The following is a 13,632-nucleotide window of genomic DNA, read 5'->3' as shown; positions in this document are numbered from 1 at the left end:
GATACCCATAGATTCCAGTTTTGTTAGGACTCCTTGATGCCACGCTCATTCGAATGTCACAGGCTGTCACTCTCAGCTCACCTCTCGAATTCAGATCTTTTGCCCAAGTTTGAAGCAAGGTTGTAATGAGGTCAGGAGCTGAGTGATCCTGATGGAAGCCAAATTGGATGTCATTGAGCAGGTGCTGCTTGATTGTGCTCTTGATGACACTATCCATCACTTTACTGTCAATCAAGAGTAGACTGATAGGACAGTGAATGAGCAGGTTGGATTTGTGCAGCTTTTTATGTACAGGACATACCTAAGCAATTTTTCACATTGACGGGTAGATGCCAGTTTTGTAACTGTACTGGAACAGCGTGGCTATGGGAGCAGCAAGTTCTGGAGCACAAGCCTTCAATACAATTGCTGGAATGTTGTAAGGGTCCACAGCCTTTGCACTATCCAGTGTCTCCAACCATTTCTTGATATCATATGAAGTGAATCAGGTTGGCTAAAGACTGATGCTGGGGACCACTGAACGAAGTTGAGGTGGACCATCCATTCAGCACTCTGGCTGAAAATCATCCTTATCTATTGCTTTGATATTCAGGGCTCTGTAATTTATAGATTAAAAGCCCGCAACATAAGACTCCAACGAAATAGTCTTGTGCTCTTGTCCTGAAATCTTTGTAAAGAGGTGAGAGGGTTGTGATCAGTATACACAACTGTCTCTGAAACACTGTTTGTAACATAAACATTAAAATATTATGAGGCCAGTAACAAACTCAATAACTCTTTTTCAAAGGTGGAGTTTTTTTTCTGGTGGATTTTGAGTTTCTTTGAAAAATAACCAATTGGCCTTTCAATTCCACTATCATTCTCCTGTAACCACACAGCTCCAACCGCTAGATCGCTGGTGTTCATACCAACTTTAAAGAAATTTGGTGTAGCTAAAACTGGTTTGGTGGTTAACATGGCTTTTAAATTCTCAAATGCTTCCTGGTATTGTTCAATGAATTTGTTTTTCAGCAGGACTTGAATTTTAATCAGAAGAATTTACATGTAAGAGAGAAGACAATGCAATCTGAGAAGTGATGGTGTATGTAAGTGATTGAACTCAGTGGAATTAACCTCCTAAATATGCCTCCATTTTTCTTAGCTTCCTCCCTGTCTAGTTTGCAGTGAGATATTTCCATTTCTGATAACTCTTCTTATCTTTACATCATTTCTCTGCCCTGCTGCAAATCTAACATCCCCTGTGTGGCACTGTAGTACCTGTCCACATGAGGGGGGATGGTAGAATAGTGGCAATGCCACATGGTTGTGCATTCAAATCCGACTGGGGCATTTGATCCCATTTATGTTCAATTAGTTAACAAACAGGAATTGAAAACTATTTCTCAGTACGTGTACCACTAAAAAATTATCATCTGTTGTTTTACTAATGTCCTTTAAGGAAGGAAATCTATCATTCTAACCTAATCTGGCCTGCATGTGACTCCAGACTTGCTGTCATTTAGTTGACTCTGAATTGAAAAGACCTGTCAAAGGCAGTCTCAATCCAAGGGCTATTAATGATGGATAATAAATGTTGACCTTGCCAGTGACCCCCATCTCCTGTGAGATAGCTAAACTAATATTTTTTGTTCTGTGTGTTTCTCTCTTTCCATGGGAGGTGCCAAAATACCTACTGTAAATTGCGTACTTCCTGACATAGTATTGAATTCTCAATGTGATGCGACCACCACTGGGTTGTACGTTTCTGGACATCTCTGCTTTCATCCATTTGTAAGTGTGATTTGACCCCGTGGCAATATTTATCTCACTGACCTTTCAGTTCTAAATCTGGTCTCTGTCTTGACTCTATCAAATACATCAACTTTAATAACTTTGGATGGGAATGGCCTCTCTCAATTTCTCACCTGTTTCTGTCCTACAGCTTCTGTTAATTTCTTTCGATGTTTGATTTTTTCGTCCATTTTTGGTTTTTCCAAAATATTTTCACCACTTGTAGTAATGATCTTATTGCTGTTATGGTGAGGAGTTTGAAACCCTCTGATAATTAAAGCAACACACATGCCCCAAGTCTGTTATGGTGGGAGTAGAGATCCCGTTCTAATAATTAAAAAAATTGAATCATCATTGTGAAAAGATGGCTTCCTTTTTTAAAAATCTTAATACCATTATCACAAGATATATAGGTCAGTAATGTAAAGTTAAGCCTTTCATCTCATTCTGCATATGTATATAATATTAGAACATACTGGTTCTATCTTGTCTACACATTTTCTTTTAAACCCGCAATAATGCATCTGTAATAACATTCTTATGACCCTCAAAACATACAATCTATAAATTAAAAGCCTGTAACATAAGACTCCAATGAAATAGTGTTGTATTCTTATTCTTAAATTTTTCTAAAAAGGTGAGAGAGTTGTGGTCAGTACCATCTCCAAAACATTGTTTGTAACATAAACATGAAAATGTTATGAGGTCAGTAGCAAACGCAATAACTCTTTTTCAGTGGTGGAGGTTTTCTCTGGTGGATTTTGAGTTCCTTTGAAAAATAACCAATTGGCTTTTCAATTCCACCGACATGCTCCTGCATCAACCCATCTCCAACTCCTGTATCTCTGATGTCGGTACTGACTTCCAAGGGTTTCAAGAAATTTGGTGTGGCTAAAACTGGTTTGGTGGTTTACACAGTTTTTACGTTCTCAAATTCTTCCTGGCATTGTTCTGTCTTCTGAAATTTCGTGTTTTGTTTTAGCAAATCCATCAGCTGTGCCACCATGCTATTAAAGTTTGATACAAACTTCCGGTAGAATCCACTCAGTCCCAAAAATCAAAATACCTCTTTCTTCAAGGATTGTTTTGGAAATTACTTGATGGCCTTCGTCTTCAGGTTTCTCAGGGTCATCCTTCCATGTCCGATGTTATGTCCCAAGAACATCACTTCTGCCTTCACAAGTTCAGTTTTTGCTAAATTTATAACTAGTTTTTCCTCTCATAGTCTTCCAAAGAGCTCTGCCAAATGCACCATGTGATCTTTCCATGAATGGCTAAAGATCACCAAGTCATCTCTGTAGACAGCACAACTGGTCAATCCTGCCACAACTCTGTTCATAAGTCTTTGAAATGTGGCTGATGCATTTTTCTTTCCAAAAGGTGTTACTTTAAATTGATACACCCAATTGGGGTCACAAATACAGAAACTCCTTTCACTCTGTCCAACAAAGTTACTTGCTAGTAACCACAAACTAAGCCCAACTTCATGATGTAAGCAGCTTGCCAAACTTATTCCATACAGACCTTTAGCCTTGGAATTGGGAATGAGTCTGATTTGGTTAGAGCATTGACCTTCCGATAATCTACTCAGAATTGTTGACTACCATCAGGTGCAGGAACAAACACAATCAGCGAACTCCATTTGCCTTGCCTCTGCTCGTGCTGTATTCTTGGAGCATTGCTTCCACTTCCTTCTATACATGTCTGGCTTTGAGAGGATTAAGTCTGTAGGGGTATTGTTTTATCAAAATAGCATTCTCTACTTCAACCTCATGCACTGTAATATTAGTCCTCGCCATTTTGTTTCTGCATATGTCCTCAAATTACTAATAATAATTACTAATAACCCTTGGTCTGATTGAATTTCCCTGGGTAGTCCATAATGGGTAAAGAAAGCAAACAACTCCCCCACAACATTTTTTGCCTTCACATTCCCGAATGGAGTTGCCTCTGGAAATCTGGTAGACACATCCATTATGGTTAGCCAATACTGGTTTACACTTTTGATTTTAGGGAGAGGACCTAATAATAACAAGCCTTTCAGTTCAGTTCTCTGTTCCTGAGCCAGATAGCTCACTATCTATCCCATTCTGTAAGGGCTTCCTCATTATTTAATTTATTTTGAGGCACATCGAAATCTGAATAATCTGGATTTGATTTCTCACTCTGAATGGCAGTAACTGACACCTGTTTCTCCAGTTCCCTTTCACTGTCATCGTAAGGTTTCAGCCTATTCACATGACATGCCCAATAAAGCTTTTTCCTGTCAGACATCTTTACCAGATAATTCACCTGACTCAACTACTCAATCCGATAGGAATCACTGAACCTCACTTTAAAAGGATCTCCTGCCACTGGTAACAGTACCAATTCTTTATCCCCGGGGCAAACATCCCAATTTTAGATTCTTTATCTGCTTCTGCTTCATTAGATGCTGTGCCACCTTCAGGTGTTGTCTGGCTAATTGACTCTGTTTAATATGTAATCTGACTGTGAAATCTCTGACTTCAGATTTACCAACTTCTACTTAATTAATTTTAAAGGCCCTCTTACTTCATGTCCGAATATCAACTCAAATGATGTAAACTGAGTTGATACATTTTAGGGCATGTCTAATGGCAAACAATATAAATTAAGAATGATAATTTATTCTTATCATTTGGGTAATCCTGGCAATAAATTTGTAGCATGGTCTTCAGGGCCTGATGCCTCCTTTCCAATGCTCCCTGGAATTCGGGGTGGTACGCTCTTGATTTAAAGCGTTGGATGCTTAAATTACCCATGACCTCTTTAATAATTTGGCTGTAAAAATGGACCCTTGGTCTGATTGAATTTCCCTGGGTAGTCCATAATGGGTAAAGAAAGCAAACAACTCCCCCACAACATTTTTTGCCTTCACATTCCCGAATGGAGTTGCCTCTGGAAATCTGGTAGACACATCCATTATGGTTAGCCAATACTGGTTTACACTTTTGATTTTAGGGAGAGGACCTATACAAACAATCATAACCCATATGAAAGATTCTTCTCATGTGGGAATTGGCATCAAAGATGCTGGTTTTGTTACAGCCTCTGGCTTTCCTACCATTTGATATGTGTGACAGGTTACGGCAAAATTCAACCACAGCCCTATGTAATCCAGGCCAATAGAAATGCTTTTGTATCTTAACCTGAGTCTTCCTTGCCCCTAGATGACCTCCTACAGGTAATGTGTGCGCTACCCACAACACTTCCTGTCTATATACTACCAGCAACACAGTCTGGTGAAATTCTGCCCATTTCTCCTCTGCAGTAACATGCCAAGGTTTCAGTTTCCGGCTTAGGATTCTATCCTTAAGATATAAACATTTGGGAATACATCCAGATTCCTTTTCCAAGCAGGCTTTATGATATATCTTTTATTGTCTCACCTTTTTATTGTAACTCCAGTCTGATTTAGTTATAGTATTGACTTTTCCGATAATCCTTCAGATGTGACCACCTCTGCCTGATCCTCTACCCGTTCAGGTTTTTCCTTTACCACTTCATCAAACAGGGTGTCAGCTAACTCAACCTCAACTCCTTCATCTCTTTTTAGTTTTTCCTTCTTGCTGTAACTTATGACTGTCCAGAAAAATTCCAGGGTATTTTTTTTAAATACTCAGCTTCCTGGTTTTTCTTTGGCTTCTCCACTACACAGGGCATCACTCCCACCTTTGATCTGGTCAGGCTGTTTCCAAGAACAAAGTATTTTCCTAGAATAGATCCATTGTACCCGGTGTGGCTTCCTCGACATTGGGGAAACCAAGCGGTGGCTTGGGGACTGCTTTGCAGAACACCTTCGCTCGGTTCGCAATAAACAACTGCACCTCCCAGTCGCGAACCATTTTAACTCCCCCTCCCATTCCTTAGACGACATGTCCATCATGGGCCTCCTGCAGTGCCACAATGATGCCACCCAAAGGTTACAGGAACAGCAACTCATATTCCGCTTGGGAACCCTGCAGCCCAATGGTGTCAATGTGGATTTCACAAGCTTCAAAATCTCCCCTTCCCCCACTGCATCACAAAACCAGCCCAGTTCTTCCCCTCCCCCCACTGCATCCCAAAACCAGCCCAGCTCGTCCCCACCTCCCTAACCTGGTCTTCCTCTCACCTACCCCCTCCTCCCACGTCAAGCCGCACCTCCATTTCCCACCTACTAACCTCATCCCGCCTCCTTAACCTGTCCGTCCTCCCCGGACTGACCTATCCCCTCCCCACCTCCCCACCTATTCTCTCCTCTCCACCTATCTTCTCTATCCGTCTTCGGTCCACCTCCCCCGCTATCCCTATTTATTTCAGAACCCTCTCCCCATCCTCAACTCTGATGAAGGGTCTAGGCCTGAAACGTCAGCTTTTGTACTCCTGAGATGCTGCTTGGCCTGCTGTGTTCATCCAGCTCCACACTTTATTATCTTGGATTCTCCAGCATCTGCAGTTCCCATTATCTCTGATCACTCTTTCAATCTCTCTCACTGTCACTTCCTCAGTCTTTATTGGACTTTATAGCCTTACCCTACACAGGGGAATGCTAAATCTGTCTCAATTTATTCCACAGATTACCACTCTCTTGGGTAACATTTCAAAAGGAGCGCAAATACTTTTATCTCTTAATTTTCTGAGACTGGTTAGCTCCCATATCTCTCAATATTTTGACTTATTTATCTTCTCCCCGTTCTTCCTGAGTAAACTTTACCCACAGAAATGGAATCTTTATATAGTTTGGTCCCTGTCTCAAGATCCAGCCCATGACTAGGCTGTTCACTGCCCTGCAGCTCATCAACGTCCCTTGGGATCCCCTTCACTATTTCAACTAATCCCACTGGTTTAGCCTCATTTACCACATCCTTTTTCCCAGTGCCTTTCTTAAGCCACCAGCACTGTGACTTTGTCTGTCCCACTCCATTACAGTGAAAACACCTGAGGCTTTTACAAAGCGTAGGTCTGAGGTTGTCAAAGCCATCAGATTTCAACTCAATTGCCATGTGCTTGGTTTTAATTAACTGGCTGATTCCAGTTAGTTGCCAAAACATCAAAACAAGCCTAAGGTTTCAATACACACAGCCATTGATACATGTTTCCATTTCAGAACTACCTCTACCTATTCAGCTGCTTACAGATACATTTTTGTTAAAATCTCCAAGCATGGAAGAATACATTACCTCTTAAAGGAATCATGCGCTCTTCCCCTCCCCCCCATCAGTTTTACAAACAAATTCTAGCTTCCTGCCTTCCAAATCACGATCTCTCTACATAACTTCGTAGCAGTGCATATCCATAGCAGTTTGCAATTTCCTTGTGATTGTGAAGTGTTCATTTCCCTTGTTGTTACTCCACTCTCTTTGTCTTGTATGGCTCTATGTTAGATAGTCACATATCTCTTAATTTCCAGTTCTGTCTCATGCTCCACCAAGGTATCCTTTTCTCTTGACAGATATTGTTGAATTCCTCTGTTTTATGCTTGTATATAAAGAAAACAGTCCCTCTCCATGGGAATGTCCATGCGGGAAACAATGTATATCTTTGATGAGACGAAATAGACTCTCTATACCCATTACAGTAGCCTGTAGGAGGAAAAGTTCACGTACAGAAGCATTGAAACCTACAGCAAAGACCATTTGGCTTATTGTTTTCGTGCATGTCCATGAAGAACTATCAGGCTTAATTATGCTTTTCGACTTTTGGACTGTAGGTCTGGTTTTACATTTTTTTAATTTAATACATTAGGGCTTTTTGCCTTCACTATCCTTTGAGGCAGTGAAATCCTGATGCCCTCCAATCTCTGGGTAGCCAACTAATCTCCTCAATTCCCCTCTCGTCTTCCTGCCAATTACTTTAAAACTTGTCACCCTATCCCAATAAAAACAGAAAATGCTGGACAAACTCAGCAGGTTTGGCAGCATCTATAGAGAGAGTTTTGAGTCCTTCAGACTCAAAATTCTCCAGTTTCTTCCCAATTGCTTTTATACCCTTTTTGTAGAATCACAGCCTCAGAGTTGTTGGCCATAACTGTACTCACTACTCCAGATGTGACCTAACCAATGTTTTTAACTCTCGCAGAAACTCCCAACTCTTATACTCTCCACAAGTATTCCACATGCTTTCTTGACCACATTATCTATCTTTCCTGCTACCTTCAGGGATCTGTGGACTATGACTACGCGACAACAACCTGTATGTTAAGGGCACTATTTGAATGCAAGAGTCCAGAATTGAGGAGCACAGGTATCTCAGAAGGTTGCAAAGCTGAAGGAGATTACAGAGGTAGGAAGGAGTGAGGCCTTGGAGGGATTAAAAACCAGAAGGGTAATTTCAAATTAAAGGTATTGCTGAGCCGAGACAGTGCGGGCCATGTGTACAGGAATGATTTGTGAACAGCAGCGTTTTGAATGGCATCAGGTGACAAAGAATGTGAAGATCATCCAGGGGTAGCGAAGTCCAGAGGTAACAAGGGCGTGGGTGAGGTTTCAACAGCAGATGAGCCAGTGCAAGGCTGAAGATGTGCTATGTTACAGCTGTTGAAATCAATAACCTTAATGATTGCATGGGTGTATGGTTAAAAACTCATCCTGGGGTCAAATATAGCATCAAGTCTGTGGTAAGTCTGGTTCAGCTTCAGAATGCTGTTGTAGAGTAAAATAGATTCAAAAGATAAAATGATAAGGTTGCCCCTCAGGTCCTTTTTGAAATCTTTCCCTTCTCTTAAATCTATGCCCTCTAGTTTTGGACTCCCCTATCCTGGGAAAAAGGCCTTGGCTACTTACCCTATCCACATCCCTTGTGATTTTATAAACCTCTATAAGGTCACCCCATAGCCTGGACACTCCAGGGAAACATGCTCCAGCCTATTCGGCCTCCTCCAGTAACTGAAACCCTTCAGTCACAACAACATCATTGCAAATTATTTCTGAACACTTTCAAGCTTAACAACTTCTTACCATTTAGCAGGGTGATCAGAATTGAACGCATTGCTCTAAAAGTAGCCTGACAGATGTCGTGTACAGCTGCAACATGACATCCCAACTCCTACACTCAATGCACTGATCAGTGAAGGCAGGCACGTCACATGCCTTCTTCACCACACTGCCTACCTGTGAGACTCAAATTCCTCCAATTTATTGCATGTTTGCTTGCCGTACTCCTGTCCCTAGACATATGACCTCGTACTGCTCTGGGTTGAATTCTAATTGGCCAGTTTCGTACACACGCCATCGCTGTGAGCACACTCAGAGATGTATAATTCTTGACTCACTATGAATCATCTTTTATTTCCAACACAAAGTCAAGGTAAGCAGAAATATGCATTGACCAAATTGTATTTATACCATATAGATACACATGATCTTTGTGGTTGAAGATAAGTTTTACCAGATTTTACGTGCAGTGTGACACACTGAGAACCAAAATTTGGGACGCTCAATGTAGCTGCCTCAGTGACCCTGTGATCGAATATGTTGTTTGATCATGCAGGCCTGTGACTGAAGATGAGTTTAAATAATGACCAGAGCATTCCAACGAGAAATCCTGTGCCCAATCCAGAAGCAACCTCAACAGACGCAATGACAGACTCTCAAAAGGTAAACATTATGAGCTGTACCTTTAATCAGGTGATTTTATCATGCTTATCCACAGTAGTCTGGGTGTCTTGTCAGATGTAACTGGGTGAGAACATTTTGCAAGGCTCCTGTGCTGGTGTGGACGGAGAAAATATTGGAGAAGTGTACTGTTACGGTATGACTGAGTGTCAGATTTGGCGAGGCTGCACATTAGTATGGAAGCTTCACAGAGTGACCTTCACCAGAATGATACAGAGGCCTGAAGTTTTGATGCAGCATTAGGAAACTGGATAACTTCCAGATCATAACTCTACTCCTTAACTGTCAGTCCTGTAAGCGCAGTGCTCACTTAGTGGCTCTGAATGCCTCTAGGAGGCAGAATTGGCTTGCCTGGTGCAATCAGCAATACCGGGGCCTGCCACAGAGGATCAGTCCTTGAGTAGGAGAGCAGCCAGGCAAAAGAAAGGTAAAACACAAGTTCCACCACAGAGCGTCCAGTACCCTCAACATTTAAACAGAAACCTTTCTTTGGCCCTGTCTCAAACCTAAAACTGATGTTCACCAAAGAGTTTGGGTTCAGGAGATTTTTGGGATGTTAATTGATGATGAGTGGATTTCATACGTCTTACCCCTCACCGGTACTTTGAAACTCTCCCAGAGGCGTCAGTATGCTGACACAACATCTGGCCTGGAGCCTGTCGAGCCTTTCCTCATAAGGCAATTCACTCATTTCAGGTATAAGTCTAGTAAACCTTCCTGAACTGCTTCCAACACATTAACCGTAGATACGCTTACAAGTACAATATACAGAATTTGGGATGCAGTGTCATCAATGCCCTGTATAACAATCTTAATCTCCCCAGTCTTGCACTCCCCTCACAATAAAGCATAATGTTCTGTGAGCTTTCCTGAATACCTGCTGTATCAGATTCATTATTATCCATTCTGCAAAAATGGACAACTCCACACTTTCCCACATTATACTCCATTTGCCAGATCTTTGCCAACTCATTTATCTATCTATATCCTTTTATAGGTTCCTGCTGCCCTCTTTACAACTCACGTTCCTACCTATCATTGTGTCAACAAATTTGTCACCGTAGTTTTGATTCCTTCATCCAAATCATCTAAATTGTAAAGAGTTGAGCCCCTAGCACTGATCCCTGTAGCTCATCACTCATGATATGCTGCCAGCCCAAAAAGGCCCACTTATTCCTCCTCTTTGCTTCTTGTTAGAGAGCCAGTCTTCTATCCATGCCAATATGTTACCGTATGTTCCAATAAACTTTGAGAATCTACTGTCCATCTTGTTGCCATTGTGGTGGGTAAAGGAATGAATGTTTAAGGTGATGGATGTGATGCCAGTCAAGTGAGTTGGCTAGTTCTGGTATCAAGCTTCTTGAGTGTTGCTAGAATTGCAGTCATCCAGGCAAGTGGGGAATACATCTCAAAATCTTTTCCAAAGGAAACAAGCAGAACGTCTTCAATCTAACATTATAAGTGAAGCTCCTCATTTCTGAAAGCGTGCCCATAAACCTCTTCTGCACTCTGTAGAATGTGTTCACATTTTTTCAAAGTAATTTGTCCAGATGAAGTCTGATTAGTGTCTTATACAGGTTCAGCGTAACATCCTTGCTGTTGAACTCTGTGCCACTAATAGTAAAGGTGGGATACTTTATTAACCACATTCCCTCCATGTAACCTGGCTCCTAACAACATAGACACATTAATACTCACGTTCCTTTCCTGCACACCCTTTAGAGTAGTACTGTTCATTTAATACTGGGCTGAATCTTATGTTTTTGTTGCTAAGTGCAAGTTGCATTAAGTTTTTTGGAGGGGTTCTCAATATTCGGCCCAGCAAGATCTCTTGCCTCATTAACTTCTAATCACATCCCCCGTCATCCCATATGTCTGATTCTAAATCCCATATCACCATGTGCCATTCTCAGAATAACTCTCACTTTTGGCTATCCATTAAAAGACCAGCATTGCTTGTGCCAACACATTATATTCAAAAAGGAGTGCCTGATCTGATCCAACCTCTTCCTATCCAGACCCACCACAATCATTCCACTTTCCATTGCATTCATTAGAGTCCATTGCACTACTTGAATTACTTATTTTACAGCAATCTTCCCTTCATTCCACAGTCACATCACCCTTGGAAGTTTTACGAATGATGGTTCATTTTAATCCTTTTAACTTCCACATAATGGAGATGACAACAAGCACCAATAGCATAATGAACACAGCAGGCCAAGCAGCAACAGAGGAGCAGGAAAGTTTGACGTTTTGGGTGGAGACCGGAAATGTCAAACCTTCCTGCTCCTCTGATGCTGCTTGGCCTGCTATGTTCATCGAGCTTCACACTGTGTTATCTCAGATTCTCCAGCATCGGCAGTTGTTACTATCTCAGCACCAATAACATTGTGTAATCCACAATTCCCCAATATGCATGTTGGCCATGCACACATTAAGTATATGTGAAAAAAATGTTTGCAAATGAAATGCAGCTGGAATTTGCAAACTCATGCCTCATGTATTTACCTCTTCATTGTGCTAATGACCAGCAGACATGGATTTCCCCATTTTTGCCCGTCAAAGCAACACGTCTCTACCCAACCCACCCATTGCCTGAGGCATCTTTTAATTGCATTATACAATTCAAGAATAGCATGTATTGGCAGGAAAGAAAGTCAGTGCCAGGCTCCAACTCATTGCCAAATACCCCTCCAGCTTCCATATCCCATGTTAGCTAGGATTATCCTGATTGCACATTGAACTTTGCCTCCAACTGTTCTCCCCACCCTGAATCCCTGACATTACATCTTAACATTACCCACCCTGGACCCCTAGAGGATCCCTGTGGAGGCCACGATGATGGTCACTGTTAATAATTACCTCTCCTATAGCCTACTATGCCATCTGATGATGCTCTCCAAACCCCCATACACCTTGAGTTTGCCCCATCACCATCCTTGTTCCCACCACCATAAACACTTCTCTTTCACTGTCCTCCCCAGCCTTGACTCCCCAGCCCTTTTGGCAGTGATTTTCCCCACTGCCCCTATGGACACACTTGTACCATCCTTAATACTTAATAGGCGTATCCCTGTTTTGAATTCATCTCAGACTTCTGACTGACTTTAATATGCTGCCTCTAGACTGTCTGGACCCTGAACACTATCTTTGCAGCTCCCTGACCAATCATGTGTGATCTCCTGACTGCTGCTGCTGCTGCTGACCCTACAGGACTGACTGTTGGACTGACCTCCTAAAGGTAAGTGTCTAAGGCTGACGACTGACCATTGTCAAATCCATGGACTGTGCCCCTAATTGACGGTACCAGGTACCCCCTGACCAATAGGTACCACCCGTTCTCTCCTGTTGACTGAGAACTAGCCTCCACCCAGTTTCTGACGTGTCCATTTGGTTGAATTTGGAATATAGACAGCTGTGGCACTTGCTGTCGATGTTACATTGACATCTGAGCGGAGGCAGATGTTCCCCTCTTCCATACATATTCCTACTGACAAGATTATCTGTCTGTCTGCATTAAATAACTCACCAATATGGCAGTGCTGATAGCCAGCAGATTGGTACTTCAGCCAGAGCCAAAGACTAACTGGCACAACAAGGCAAGGCATTGTAGGATATGCTGTGAGCATGCAGATAGACGCTGAGTGAGGGACCAGTACGAGAACCAAAGAGCAGCCACAAGACGAAGCCTGGACCAATCAGTGAGCTGGATGCCTGTCCCTGAGCACAGGGTGTCCCTGCAGCAGCTTCTCAGTACTAGTTGCTGGTGCGCCCTGTGACATATATTTGTGTTTCATGAGTGGCCTGCAAGTGTATTAGCAAGGTGCTGCAATAGCCATGAGGAGTTGGCAGATGCTAGACGATAGGGTTGTGTGTGGCTCTTTTTTTTTACTTTACTGGATGAGGGCGTCACTGGCTAGGCAGCATTTATTGCCCATCCCAAATTGCCCACACATTGCTGCGGATCTGGAGTCACATGTAGGCCAGACCAGGTAAGGATGGCAATTTCCTTCCCTGAAGGGCATGAGTGAAACAAGTGGGTTTTCCCAACAATCGACAATGGATTCATGGTCATCACTAAATTCTTGGTTCCAAATATTTATTGAATTCAAATTCCACCATCTTTCATGTCAAACCAGAACATTATCTGGGTCTCTGGATTAACAGTCCAATGGTAATACCACTAGGCGAACACCTCCCCCAGTGGGCTGATGCCCATGGATTGCGTTCAGAGATGCAATAT

General features: G+C 42.2%; 1 protein-coding gene across 1 annotated transcript in view; it reads left to right on the top strand.

Annotated features, from left to right (window-relative positions):
• The window catches only part of LOC125465326 (tetratricopeptide repeat protein 28-like), a 288,267-nt gene that overhangs the window by 13,242 nt on the left and 261,393 nt on the right, over positions 1-13,632 (top strand). The window contains exons 2-5 of the mRNA XM_059638296.1: positions 1,012-1,085; positions 1,658-1,770; positions 7,932-8,055; positions 9,262-9,368. Of these exons, the coding sequence (XP_059494279.1) occupies positions 9,276-9,368 (93 nt within the window). The 5' untranslated portion in view covers positions 1,012-1,085; positions 1,658-1,770; positions 7,932-8,055; positions 9,262-9,275. The remainder of the gene's footprint in view (positions 1-1,011; positions 1,086-1,657; positions 1,771-7,931; positions 8,056-9,261; positions 9,369-13,632) is intronic.

Source organism: Stegostoma tigrinum, chromosome 29 (assembly GCF_030684315.1).
Source record: "Stegostoma tigrinum isolate sSteTig4 chromosome 29, sSteTig4.hap1, whole genome shotgun sequence".
Taxonomy (NCBI): Eukaryota; Metazoa; Chordata; class Chondrichthyes; order Orectolobiformes; family Stegostomatidae; genus Stegostoma; species Stegostoma tigrinum.
The sequence above is the reverse complement of the archived record's forward strand: the minus strand, read 5'-3'. Positions and strand labels throughout refer to the sequence as shown.